We start from the raw sequence: 14,204 nt of genomic DNA, 5'->3' as shown, positions 1-14,204 counted from the left end.
ACCAGAGCTGTACCTGGCCACTCTGACTCCAGCTCCAACCCAGGGGCATCTGAGGCAGCTCCACACCACCCCTGGGTGCAGGTCTGAAGATGCTGGCCAGCAGCCTCAGCTTGGCCAATGTGGCACCTGAAGGGGCGACACATCTCCCAGCCCCACCATGCATCCAGTTAGCCAGGTATAATGGGGGCTGGGCTGGAGGCTGCTCACAGTCCCATCGCATCAGCAGAGATGGTGTTAAACCAGAGACCTGAAACCCCGCGTGGCCCCGGCCACAGAGCCCGTCCTGCACCCAAAAAGGAGGGATGCTTCCTTGCTTGCTCTCCAGTGCAACCTTGGGGTAGAAACCACATTCATCACAAAGGCAAGCTGCGCAGTGGCGACGGGAGGTCTGCAAAACATCTGGAAGCCTTTGCAAAAAAAGCGATTTTGAGCATCAGCCTGCAAAGCTTTTCATGCAATTGTCAGTGTTACCAATAGCTGCATTCATGACACAAATAGTTTTTCTTTTTTTTTTTAAGAATCATTTTCCACAATTAAAAAGAAACTTGTTTTTTTTTTCTTTTCTCTGGAAAATGAACTCTTCAAGCAGAAAAAGTATTCAAGGAAGATTTTGATTCAAGCCCTGCTTGGAAAACTGCCTGCCCTGAGGACAGCACCTCAAAGAGGACTCCCCCTTCACAGAGCCAATTTTTGGCGAGATATCAGGGGAGGAGTGAAAAGTGAAAATCAAAGGGGCAACCCATGCCAAGCCTATTCTCATGCCACATCCCAGTGCAAAACCCCAACCCTTCCAATCCTAAAAAATCATGTTTTCACTCCAGTACAGTCTGCATTTGCCCGTACACTCCTAACAATAGATGTCAGTAGCGATCCAGGCTGTGCACATCCACTCCAGCTGCTCTCCCAGCCGCTCATCTCCTACTCCCACCTTCCCACCACCACCACCACCACCAGGCAGCCCTGCCCTCTACCACGAAAGAGCCTGTTACCTGCTCGTACTTCTCCAGCTCCGTGTGGTAGATCTGCCGGATCTGGGAGAGTTTGGCTCTGTAGTCAGAGTGCTCCACCGAGTTGTCAGAGCCGGCTCCTCCTGATGCTGCAGCAGCAGCGGCAGCAGCGGCAGAGCCGCCTCCTTTTTCGGGGCCTGCTACCCCCTCAGCCAGGAGCATGTTGTCTAACCGCATCAGCTGGGGGTCCGTGGGCTCCTCTTCCTGTGCTCCTCGGATGCTCAGCACTGCAGGAGACACAAAGCAGAGAGGAAAGCCTGAGTTGTGCCCAGGTCTTCATTTGGGGAAAGGGATGTTCATCTAAAAGGGGATGCTCATCCCAGGTTGGACCAGCGGGGGTCGGTCCCCATCAACCAAGCTTTTCTTCCTTTAGAAAGGGTACTCCAACAGGCAGTTTGCATCCTGGTTTTGCAAGTGCTTATCACCAAGCACAGCTCCTAGGCTCTCCAGCCAAGCAGCAGCAATGAGGGGCACTGCAGCTTCCTGCTCCCCTCCCTGCTTCTTCCTCTCCTTCCTGCAGGGAAGAATTAGGGTAGAACTGGCAGAGAGCTCACCAGAGAGGTAACTCAGAAAGCCATGATTTGTGTTCAAACACACTGCAAAACTGCTATCACTGATCAAAAAACCAATAAATGTATCCATTCTTGCTGCCAGAAATGATAGCGACTTTATCCCAACCCAAGCGTGGGCTAGGAAGTTGGGAGTCTCTAGCCCAGATCTCAGATCACCCAGGGGTTCTCTCATGTCACCTAACAAGTAGTTTACAGCCTGATACTGCACCATTTGCATCAGCCATCAAACCCAGATGGTAGAGGAAGACACACAGAGCCCAGGGCTAACCATGCCTCAGTTTTTCCATCTTTAAATACAGATGGAGAGTGCTTGCAAGGCCATGCTTTTAGCCACACAGTGGAAAAGCAAGTAAAAAATGTATGAAATAAATTTTACTCTTTGGAAAATGTTGTTTGTGTTTTCTTGGTTTTTTTTAGAACCCAGACGTTCCAGTGAAGTCTAAACTATGCTAATGAAAGGAGCAACAATAAATTAATCCTCCTGAAGCAATTTTCCAAGGGGACAAATTTGCTCCCCTCTTTGTACTCCCCACCTCAATTATTGCTTCAAGTAAAAGTCCTTCTCCTGTGAGGGCTTTCCTGGAAAAACACATGGGAGCATTCTGCCTGCTGGGAATGTCCCAGGTCAGAAGAATGGAGGTGACCTAAGTGTCCTTGTGCGACATTTCTGCATGCACAGGTGTGCACAGCTGCAAAGTAAATAAAATAAATCCTTGATGAGTGAACAAACAGGCATTTCTTAAGAGAAATTAATTGTATTTCCCCATTTTGTCTGGCACAGAGCTCAAAGCACTTTATAAACACACACACACACACCCCCTGAGCACACACTCGTGCACATCCAGAGCTGGGTAATGTGGAGATTTTAATAGGGCCGTGCCCACTTACACCCAAGATGAATTCGACTCCTCAAATCCACAGCACAAACAAGAGCAAGTCTAAAATCAGTTGACAATAGGAAGTGAACTGGAGCAGCTAAAAAATGCAGGCAAATGCTGAGTATAGCCTCCCTCACTCTGAAGTAAGTTAAAGACATAGCTATTACCAGTATAAAATGGAAGTAAAAGACCCTGTTGAGAGGTTTAGCTAACACTATAAAGACTTTTTTTTTAAAAGCCTCAAACTCTGCTGAAATCTAAATTTTTAGGACTCCAGCATTTATTGGCGTTTTCTGTGATTTAGACATTCCTTGTCAACAAAGGAGCAAAGTTCAGGGGGAACAAAAAGATACATAAAAGCCCAATAACAGTACATTTGCTAAAAAGATGAGCTAATAATAAGTAATTCCATGCTAGGGAGGACTGTTTCTTTATGGAGGGATGGGGGTAGAGTGCCAAATTTGGAGCTGGGTGCAGTTGCTGAGCCCCAGGGAGACAGGATCAGCATCTCTCCCCACTGCAGGAGGCTTCCCAGGCACCGCCGGCACCCGACCACATGCTTCACCGATGAATAAATCTGAGGGGGAAGGTCAAACTTTGTCAAGAAAATGGTTTGAGGTCTGTGGCCCATAAACTGAAACAAGAGATAAAAGTGGCCAAAATCCTTAAGAAGAGGAGAGGTGACAGGCTACAAGGGGGAGAGAAAATTGCTATGAAAATAAAAGGCAATAAATTCCTCTTCTTCCAGGAAAAAAAACCAACCCAAAACAAAACCAAAAAACCACGCACTAAATTAAAGCACATCAAAAGCCCAAACACAAGTGGAAAGCAACACAGGTTAAAAAAAAAAATAAATTAAAAAACCTCAAATAAACAAATCAAAAGCGGAGTTGCCGAAACAGGTGCATCTGGATTTCAAAAGGGAAATATTTTTAGATTAAAAATCTCAGGAATCATTGACCTGACAGGTAGGCACCAGTGATTAATTAGTTTATGTTTAGAGAGCTGCTTCCTGATGAAAAGCGCTGTATAACCCCTGAGCTTTATTACCGTGCCACACACACAGACCAGCGTGTGCATCCCGAGCATCCAACGGACGTATGTTCCCACAGCAGACACCCAAACCCAGCCGGGAATTGTGCAGAGATGGCCTGGGCTTGGCTGCTCGTTAGGAATAAGGCTAGGAAGTAAATAGATGGAAAGGCCGATGTGTCTGCGCAGAACTGATGCTGCCTATTTATCCCTGGAAGGCTGTGCTCAGCTGAGGGAAAGACAAAATGATTATTTAAAAGCCGCTTTTTTATCTTCCCAGTGCTGTCTCTAGCTCCAACACACCTCTTGCTGGGATGCCCGAGGTGCTGGGCTCCTCGGAAGCACTGACCCTTCAAAATGCTCCCCCGAGAGGGGATGTGGTCCCTGCTCTGCTGGCTGGGGAGCAGGTACAGGCAGCACCGAACCCACAGTGCCTGGGCAGCCGATCGTGAACGGCCCCCACTCTCCCCAGGCTGCTGTTTTCACACCCAATTAAAATAAAATAAATGAAGCAGAATGATCCTCAGCAGTCCGGCAGCAAGCCGGAGTCGAAGGGCTGCGGGCATCCTCCTGCCTGTGCCCTGGAATCCCCAGGACCCGCCATTTGCTGCTCCTGATTAAAGAGAAGGGGAAAAAAAGGAAGAACAAAAAGAAAGATAGCGACTGGCAGCCGCGGGGAGGAAAATTCATGCAAGACTTTCTGTCCTTGGCCGCTTTCCTGCTGGCTCGGCAGCCCTCGGAGCCACTGCAAATGCCGCTAGAGGGGGCTCGGACCTCGCCGAGGTCTCCTGCTGCCTCAAAATGCATTTTTATAGATAAATATATATATATGTATAAAATACATATATATGGGTTTATTTTAAACGCAAAGCCAAGCCACGTGCCTTGTCCCCGCTTGCACTGCTGCGAAACACTGCCTGGCTGACCGCAGAGGGGAACCGAGGAGCACGGCCGTAGCAGGGTCACCATCACCAACGCCAGCAGCGGGAGCAGCTGGGGACCGCGCAGCCACCAGCCTGCGGTCTGCTCATAGGTGCCATCAGGGTCACGGAGACCTGTTCCAGCAGCTGAGAAATGGCTCCCAGCTCACACACTCACTCTGAAGTCACTACCTTCTGCCTCTTGACGAAGGTATCACAGCCCCCATGTGCAGAGGACACTGTCCAGGTCCCAATCCTGGGCTGGCTCAGTGGTGCGGCTGTGGTGCAGGACACAGGGAGGGGTGGCAGGACTGGCCTCGGAGAATCAGGCAAGGAGACAAGCCAAAAATAGCCCCCTGGCTCCTTGCCTCTCCTGCGATTCAGGGACACGGGATGAAAACTGCATCAAGTTGCCAAAGCTTTCAGCTGCTCCACAGTTGTTTCCCACCAACCTGGGCATCTCTGAGAAGCACCTGCAGAGCAGCCAGCTTCACACTCAAATAAGACTGGCAGCCAGCACCCCACATGTGTCTGTGTCCTCACACCAAAGCACCTGTGCCTGGTGTCGCCCCATGCCGGGGTGTCCTCGCAGCCTGACGTACAGCCAGGGTAGGGGCCACAGGGAAGGAGAAATAGCTTTTGCTAGACACGGTGCTGGCAAGGCCTTTGAAACAGACTGCACCCTGCAGATGTCCTGGGGCTGTGAAGACACCTAAGAAATCCACAAAGGTGGATACCAGATGCCTTCTGGTCCTCCACACCACCATCTCCTTCCTCATTTACTCCATTCTCCTGAGAGCATTTTTCCAAAGGGACCTAAGAAGCCAGGTCAGTGCAAGAGCTGAGCACCCAGCCACCTCTCCTCCAAGGCAACCCCAAAATTCTCCAGCTTAGCAACAATTTGCTCTCCACCCTTTCCAAACCCTCCAGATCAGAGGTGCACAGGCAATACAGGCAGAAAAACATCTTGAAGGCAATCAAACATGATGAGGGTGATGGCAGCTGCTTAGCAGACTGTGGCTCAGCAGTGACAACAGAAAAGGATGCTCAAACCTATAAGCTCTACCTTTCTTCTCAAAAGGGCAATTTCTCCTACTGCGGTCAGTTTCCTCAAGCTGAGGAGAGGCGGGAAGCAGGGGCCTGTCCCAGATAGACTCCCAGCATGGGATGTATCCACTCACAAAGGGATGTACCACTGTGGTGGTACAGTATCCCTGCCATTTCTCATCTTCATGTCTCCCATCACGCATGTGTAAGAGCCCATTCCCAGTTACGCGTCAGCCAGGGCTTCTGGGATGGAAGCTGAAGACCAAGCAGAAGACACCAGAGGAGGCAAAGGCAAGGTGGAGCAGTGGGAACAGCCTCTTCAGGGATGCAGTGGGGATATCTTGGAAGAAGACAGCACAGTCAAAGATGAGAAGCCAACCCAGGTTGCAATGATGAAAGAAGAGGTCCCCAGAGCTGGTGTGGCCTTTGGTTCCTCAACTTTCCGCTGACTTCAGTCAGTGTGGTACTGTGAAATCTGCTGAGACTGCCTGGTCAAGATCCCCTCCATGGACATGAGTGGGCAGTTCCTCTTCAGCTCTGTTTGCTGACACCACCAGCCAAGGGCTGGTCCCAGCAGCTGGACATTTAAACAAATCCACCCTAAAACGAAACCTGCTGTGTGGTTTCAATGAGTATGGGAGGAGCGCTTGCCCTGCCACCCAAGCTGGGCTGTGACTGGATGGGTTTTCTCGTGGTTGTTTCTGCCCATTCACAACTTGCTGAATTGCCTTTCCAGGGGGACATTTTAAAGGAGAAGGAGATTTCAAGTAAATGATTGCAACTTATCGAAAATAATGTGCTACTTAGCATCGGAGACAAGCATCCTGGCAGGTAGAAATGGGAAGCAGTGCTGGAGCAGATGGGAGTAATTAGATTGTGATTTTCAGAAGGGTTTTCTTTCCTGCCTCCACAGTGCCTAAGACGTACTGGTGGGGGGGGAACAACCCACCCAGCAACACAGTTTCAAGAAGAGGACAATTCCTCCACCAGGATGTGAGCTGGCCTTTGGTGTAACTTTTCCGTTGAGAACCCAGAGATGCCCAGCATGGCAATGCCACTGGTGGGCCACTGCTGGTTGCCCTCGCTGTCCTCTCGGCACAGCCACATGCAGGGCAAGATGCCTCCCTCCCTACCAAGGTGTTCATCTGCCACCAAATCACAGACACCTAACCTGTTCATTGGATGAACAAGTTCTAGCCCAAATCCCTTCCTGGACCAGTGTTTGCCCCTGCAGGATGGTACGGACAATGAAGGCATGGCAGCTCCTTCCCAGGAACCCCAAAACTCCTGTGCAGACCCATGCAGTGCACAAGCTGGGCTTTAAAACACACACTGAACATCAGAGCTCCTCAGACCTTTTCCAATTTAACCACCATCTGCAATATTTGCTTGGACTTGTGGAGACCCAGCTTCAGGAGTCACATGAGCTCACTGGTTTTCTTTAAATAGGTGTTTTTACACCTCTGGGTCTAAAACAACAGCCAGCAAACAGAGGGACAGCCATGATGCCAGCAAATGTCCCTGCTAACAAAACCAGTAACTAATCACATTATTTTAAGCCGATCTCAATACTCCCTGGAGCCTAAGTCTATATTTGTGGACACTGAAGATCAACAGCACTGGATTTGGTACAAAAATACTCCCATCTGCCTCTCGTTTGAGGACAGTTAGACATTAAGTGGCTTGTGGCTGGCTGGCTGCATCCTCCTTGTACTCATACGTGTAGTCACAACCAAGTCACAACAAGGACAGTTGGGATTTGCTTCCTTGGCTTATCCATGATGGTATGGGCTTGAGCTGCTCTTCCCAAGCTTTCTTTGTGCAGGAATAGCCCCCAGACCCCATGCACCTACCTAAACTCCTGTCTTTTTTCCTGTGAGAGTATATTTGCAGCCTGCTTTCTTTTCCAACAGCAACTCTCCACCCCAGGAAAATCCAGTGTCTTGGATCTCATCTTTAAACACAGAATCACCTTCAAGACTCTATGTTCAGAAATAAAAATAAACTCTCAGAGCTTTGTGGAGGATACTAAAGCACCTCTGTCTGGGTCTTCACATGGCCATTTCAAGGGTCCACATGACAGCAACATCAATGTCTTCTCAGCAAAGCATAGGGCGTCTACCTTAAATGGGTATCAACAATAGCAGTAACCAAGGTGCATCACTTCAATGTTAAGTAATCATGGGGAGTTTTAAACCTCGGTTCACCAATGTTTACATAAAGCCACTGAGAAAAACAACATCAAAACAAAAATACCTATTTCCAACATCAACGGAAGCTGGAATTTCCAAATACGCTAACATACACCCTTCCAGGAAGCGGGAATTAAGAGAAGTTGTGTTTTTTTCCTTATAACTGACATAAAAGCTCCTATTCTCACTCTAACCTTTTCAAATCTTACAAACGGATGAACAGATTTTTGCTCAGATTTTCCAAAACAGGCTGCCGTGAGATGAGGCATGGAAAATTTCAGCTGGCAAAATGGCTTTTTGTGCATCTACTTATTTATTTATTTCCCAGGAAAGGGAAGAGTATTGTGAAACTGATGGGCTGTTTCTGTCACCAATTCTCACAGTCTAAAGCCATAAACCAAACCCAAAATCCCAGCAACAAGAGGCTTGTACCCATAAGCACTGCAAAGCTACCCCGGACCCTCACAAACCCACCTCCTCTCCCAGCACGGGAGTGTCCGTAAAGGCTGCTTGGAAAAAAAGGACTGAAACTATTTTATGAGAGATGATTTTAAAGGTAAAATGTTCCTTCAGCCCATAAAGCACACAAAACTGTGATAGGTACTCCCACAGAGATGGGAGCAAGTCACATCAGTTCAGAGTAATGGTCCATCTAGACCCAGAAGCCAACCCCATCCATGGCCAAAAAGCCCTACTGGAGACCCAACCATGACCAACAGCAGAAGCGTCAGATTCTCAGGGCAGTGGCACTTGCCCAGCACCCTCCTACCCAACACCAGTTTTGGGAACTTGCATCGCAACCCAAATTTCAGATCAATCAAAACTGTTTCCTGAATCAAAAATGAAATCTTCTCCTCCCATTTCATGTTATCGTTTTCGCCCTCCCTCCCTCTTTTTTTTTTTTTTTTTTTAATAAAACTTTGCGTCAATTGCAAACCAACCAAACTGCTTTAAAAACCAGTAACTTCCCATCTTTCTGGGGTGGAAGAGTCCAAATTATTTGCTGAATTCAACCCACATGAAAAAATAAGACTTAATTACCCTCAAACCATAATTTTGGGGTTGGAAATGGGAGAAGGGAATTTATCACATGCCAAAAAGTTTCTCAGCTCCCAGCAGCAGCTCTCCATCACTTCAGGAGGATGCAGCTTGCATGTGCCATGGAAGCTGCAGAAGAGAGACACATATTTCATAGTGCTGGCAAAGAGTCTGCACCAGTTTTCTCCTAACCCCATCTCAAATGCCAAATGGGTTTCCATAGTGAGTGAGGATCTGGCAGCAAAATGATCAAAAGGTCTGGAAAATTATCACTAACACATTGGGGTGGGAAAAAATTCTCCCCCAAACTGGAAAATGATATAAAATAGCCACAAAAATAAGGCAAAACATTGTGGTGATTACTGAAAACCAGATTCCCTGAGAAATGTGACTCCCCGGGAAGCTGAATGAACACAGATGAGCTCCTCTTTCCAGTCCTTCCCTGCATCCTACTCCTGCCGACCAGTTTAGCTCATGGCTAGTAACCGAGCCAAGTACAGAAACTTTTGACTCTGTCCCTGCCTGCCCCGTTATTGCTACATTACGGTCAAATGAAGCATTGCAGATCAAATTTAAGTATTTTCTGGTTTTCTCTTCACAGTCCTGATGCCACAAGCTGTGTCTATTCATGGGTGCTTCACTGCAGGCTGATGGTCAACTCCCATCAACTTTGGCAGCAAAACTCTCAGCTGTAATTTTTGGGGCAGGCAGCACTCAGAAGCCAGAGCTGATTGAACCTCGTGCACCATAAACACTGAACAGCAGCAGTTTAGTGGCAGAACGAAGGCTGGAAGTGCTTGCAAACATGAAAAACAAACCAACCAGACCCAACTGCCCCACCAGTGGACAGATCACCTCCTCCCCTCCCAGTTACAGCAGCTTCAAGCTCACCTTTGCTATGTCCAATTGAGCAGTAAACCCTCACAACTCATCCTAATTAAGCTTCACCTTCCCCACTAACACTCTGCAAACAACCCATCAGCCCAGAGCCAAACTCTGGGTGTCGAGGGGTCAACCCTGTCTCATTGGCACTCTTCCCTTGGAAGAGCTTGGATTAATTTTGGTTGCATACAGGCCCCCTCCCCATCCCACTGAACACCTCACACACTCCCAGGCCAGGCTCATGGTCTGGCCACAAAGCAGGCTGACACTGGCGAGCAATGCTGAAGCGGGCTGGAGCAATCCCACACTCAGTTTACCTTGCAAAGCAGTTTCTCCCTTCCCAAGCAGGGCAGGATTAGCAGGCTCCAGTTACAGCTGTGAATCATAATCAATCCCTTATCTGCATAGGCAAACCCAGCACATCTCAAATTCTCCAGCCGCATGGACCACACTGTAAGGGAGAGATTGTTTGTGGCCACCCACCCTCCTCCATCTCACCCCTGCCTTCTGCAAAGGCAGGGGATGGGGACCGGGACCGACTTCTAGCTGCTCAGAGCAGCAGCTGCAGGAGATAAAGGAGAGCAGAGTGAGATTGAGCACTGCTCTGCTGCTGAGCCAGACTTGAACAGAAGATGTAACCCAGCTAATTGACCATGGGCTGGCCTGGCTCAGGGGAGCAGCATCTACCACGGGGAAAAGCCAGTGGCTGTGATGGCAAATTAGCAGCGGAGAGGAGAGGGGTAACACAAACATGCACTTGTGACCCCATTCTCATACCTTTTGGAGAGCATTTGGGATTTTTTCCAACCCTAGATTGTGATATGGGACAAAAGAATCAGATTTTGCTATTGTGATGACAAGAACAGGTGGTTAAACACAGGGCTCTGTCTCACTCCTTCCAAAGGCAGCACTCCTGTGCCACGACCTCACATCCTCATGGAGTTTGGGTGTTGGACCAGAGTCCCCTCTGCAGCAGCAAGAGAGCAAACTGTCACTGAGGGACAAAGTAAGCCATCGTCCCCACCCCAGGAGATGGCTCAGACCTGGCATTGGTCACGCCTGGAGACACATCCCAGTCTGGAATATGGAGGGGAAGTGGGGTTCCCTAAGCCTGCAGGAACAAATCAGCAAACAAAAGATGGGATTGCACCCAGGACAGGTCCAGCCATAAACACATCGCCCCCCCTACGCCAGTTGGGCTGGGATCTGTGAGGCGCTTTGCATATGAATTCTCCTTGCTGAAAAGAAAGGGTCCTTTGAATGAGCTGAATCTGTTAATGAGAAGCCGGGGCCTCCAGAGCCCCTCTGAGGACAAGGGTCCCAATTCGACTGCCCCAGGCCAAGCCCTGAAACCCAAGAACAAACAAAGAGAGGTTTTCCCCCAGAAGGAAGCTGCTTTTCCAGCCTGCTCCCCTCTCAAGAAAGGTCATCTCCCCTGGACACGCAGTGGCTGCGATCTGCTGCTCAATGCACAAAGCAGACAGGACAAGAAAGTCACAGGTGAAAAGACTGGCAAGAGCCCAATCTGAAGAGCTGCATTTCAGATTCCTTTCTCCTGCCGTCTTCAAAAAAGATGACCTGTGAGCCTCCATCCAAGGAAAGCTGGTTTAGAGCTCGATAGCAACGTCCCACTCAAGTCTCAGGTTTGCTAAAGAATTTGAGGGTACCCACTGCCCATCACACAGCTGAGAGCACTGCCACTCTGTTGCCAAGTTGATGGCCTTGCCAAGGGCTATTCATGATTTTGTGCAATATAGGAGAGATTTTCCAGGTCTCGGAACCAAGCCACTGCATGAAATTAACTGTTTTTTCACTCCCTTTCTCTCCCACAAAGCGGGCAGTGCAGAACCATGACAGACATCTTTACCAAAAGCTGGGGACAGATATGTAAAAGCCTCCCACTGCAAAGCGCCCTGGGCCACGTCCTCCCCCTTCACTGCCAAGGGACCTCCCTGCCTCCTGCTTACTGGCACACTCTCTGCCCAGAACCATGTTCCCATGAAAAAGTTAAAGTAAGCTATATGCCTATGATACATCAAGTCCAAAACACAAAAAACCACCATAACCAACAATATCAGAAAACCCTCTAGTCTAGCCTACTCCTCTAGTATAGCCACCTTTTAGATGCAACACACAAGCCACTGGACAAATTCAGGCACCTACTTTCAGTGGTGGCCTGTACTGGGACAGTATTAGGCCACTTCACAGTGTTATAGATGTCACCTAGATGACAGGACCAGAGCCAGCCTCCCCGGAGCCCATACACATGTCACCTCAGTGCGGTTTTGAAGTACCACAGCTCTCCTGGGCTAAATGTTCCTCTAACTCCTTGCAGACTTTCCTTACACACAAGGTGTTTCTCTCTATGCTATACATAGATTACACCAAAGCCTACCAGAATGCTCCTCTTCTATCTGCTTGGTTTCCACGCTTGCCCCACTCACAGCACTACAGAGAGGTCAAGTTTGCCCACGCCTAGATGGTCCATCAAGCTCCCATGGCTAAGACATGCTATCTTGAACCCAACCTTGCTGGGATTCAATGATTTCAGACAAACAAATGAGAACGTTTTTCGCACGATGCTCAGTCCCTCACGCTACCATGCTGACCTGCGGAGCCCGGCTTCAAACCTGGCCCTCGAGCATGCCAGACAAAGCCCGACTCTTTGAAACGCAACAGCCGGTCGGCAGTGTTTTAAGGCCAGAAAACAGCTCTGAATGTTCAGCTCCTTTTCTAAATAGAGGCCCCTTCTGTAAACGATCTGTTTGGACAGGAGGGAGAGTGCTGCAAGAGTCCAAGAGCTTGTGAAATAGGATCGGCTGCCTTCATTCCCGCTCCATCCAAAACATGTGGGGGGAAGAAAGAAACCCAAAACTGGCAAGGCAAGAGGGGAGGAGAGAGCCCCTGCACCTTCGCACTGCTGGAAGGGTATGAGACACCAGAGAAAAAGGGAAAAATAATTAAAAAGGATCAATTAGTGGCATTTCTGTTTTGAGGCGCCTACGTGTGCTTAATTATAATCCATGTAAGAGGTTACTGACACAGATTTCCGTGCTCTGGGGTGGTGGTGTAATGGGATCTGTCTCTGCCTCTACCTTGGACAACCGCTCTCAGGACTTTACTACCAAGCTTACCCTCGCTGTTCAGCAGTACCGTCGGGCAGAGGAGGGCTGACACCAGCCCCACAGCACTAGCCAGACAGAGAGATGCACAGCTCCCCCTGCTCCTGCGAGAGAGGCCCTGGCTGTAAACACAGAGAAGATTAAAAAGGGAGCAAAAAGAAAAAAAAAAAATCTTTGCCCAACTCCGGCTGCGCCCCAGATCAAAGATCATCTCCAGCGAGGCCATCTGGTCCTTGTAAATGTAAAACCAAATTGAAAGCCCTGCCCTCACCTCCTCCAACTCCCTCGGCAATATTGCTTTTACCGTCCGGGAATGGGGAAGGAGCTCGCAAAAGGCATCTGTATGTAATATAAAGCCCCTGTGCAGCTGGGTTATAGGTTAGTGACCCCCCTTTTTATTAATCACGAAGCAGAGGTAAATGTTTTCTTTGGAGCTCCAGGAGCCCTGTTATTCCCAGGGGCTTTGGGAAGAGCTCACAGCAGCAACTCTGGAATGGATAAGGACTGTTCTGCATCCCCATCACTTCTCTCTTGCTAAAGACCAGGTTGTCACCCCTGTCCTGATTTAGAAAGGGATGCACCAGGAGCAGAAGATGTCCCCACCATCCCAGCAGTGTCCTGACCATCACGAAAGCCATTCAGCACCCTCCTTCCCCAGCTTTAGCAGGTTTCTCCTACCACCGCTCCTGGCCTGAGATGCAAAAAGGGATGCAGAGGCCAGCAAATAAACAGAGAGAAAGAGGAGGACTGAACTGAGCATTTCCAAAACGGGGATACAATGCATCTGAGCCAAAAAAACTTGTGAAAAACCCCACCATTGCCAACCCAAATACTCTAGACCCGACTTGAAAGGCAGGTGGGATCCGCTATGGAGAAGAGAAAGCTACACTGGAGAAATAACAGGCAAAGAGAAGGCAGCTTGAGGAATTCCTACCCATCAAGCTTTATTGTGTTATTCCAACTAAGCAGAGACAAAAAGACAAATCTCAGCTCCCTACTTTCATTTATAATTGAACCCAGTCCAGAAGGATGGAGCAAGTACCATCTGTAATGCAGAGTGCATTAGCAGCCGGCAGAATGAAATATTCAAATTACTGTAGGCTACCTCGCATTTCAATGACAGGGTTACAAAAACCTGACTTGTAAGTAGAGATTGGACTGGAAGAACAGAAAGTTTGTTTTTCCAATGCATGAATTAACCTAACAAAATGTTACTTTCAGGGGGGGGAAAAAAAAAAAAAGGCATTTGCATGGGTAATTCTGCATCATATTCCAACAGGCTCGTGAGAAAAAAAAAATTATCCCATTTAGCTATCCTAATTGATATACTGTCCAGGGAGATTAAGAAACTCAGAGAAAAAAGGCTTTTTCCTTTTGGCTGAAGATACTAAATAAATAGACTTAGGTGTGCATGAACCTTACCAACACATCCAGGTCCCATGCACGGGGATGAGCGGCAGCACGTATATGCATCCATGGGGTGTGTTGGTGCAATACTTGCATGAGCCATAGTC

The 14,204-nt window shown here is 48.6% G+C and overlaps 1 protein-coding gene across 5 annotated transcripts in view; it reads right to left on the bottom strand.

Moving 5' to 3' along the window:
- The window catches only part of PBX1 (PBX homeobox 1), a 133,610-nt gene that overhangs the window by 28,287 nt on the left and 91,119 nt on the right, over positions 1-14,204 (bottom strand). For all 5 annotated transcript variants that reach the window (XM_030495724.1, XM_030495728.1, XM_030495729.1 and 2 more), the window contains one exon: positions 990-1,234. In XM_030495724.1, the coding sequence (XP_030351584.1) occupies positions 990-1,234 (245 nt within the window). The remainder of the gene's footprint in view (positions 1-989; positions 1,235-14,204) is intronic.

The sequence above is a fragment of the Strigops habroptila genome, chromosome 8, assembly GCF_004027225.2.
Source record: "Strigops habroptila isolate Jane chromosome 8, bStrHab1.2.pri, whole genome shotgun sequence".
NCBI lineage: Eukaryota > Metazoa > Chordata > Aves > Psittaciformes > Psittacidae > Strigops > Strigops habroptila.
The sequence above is the reverse complement of the archived record's forward strand: the minus strand, read 5'-3'. Positions and strand labels throughout refer to the sequence as shown.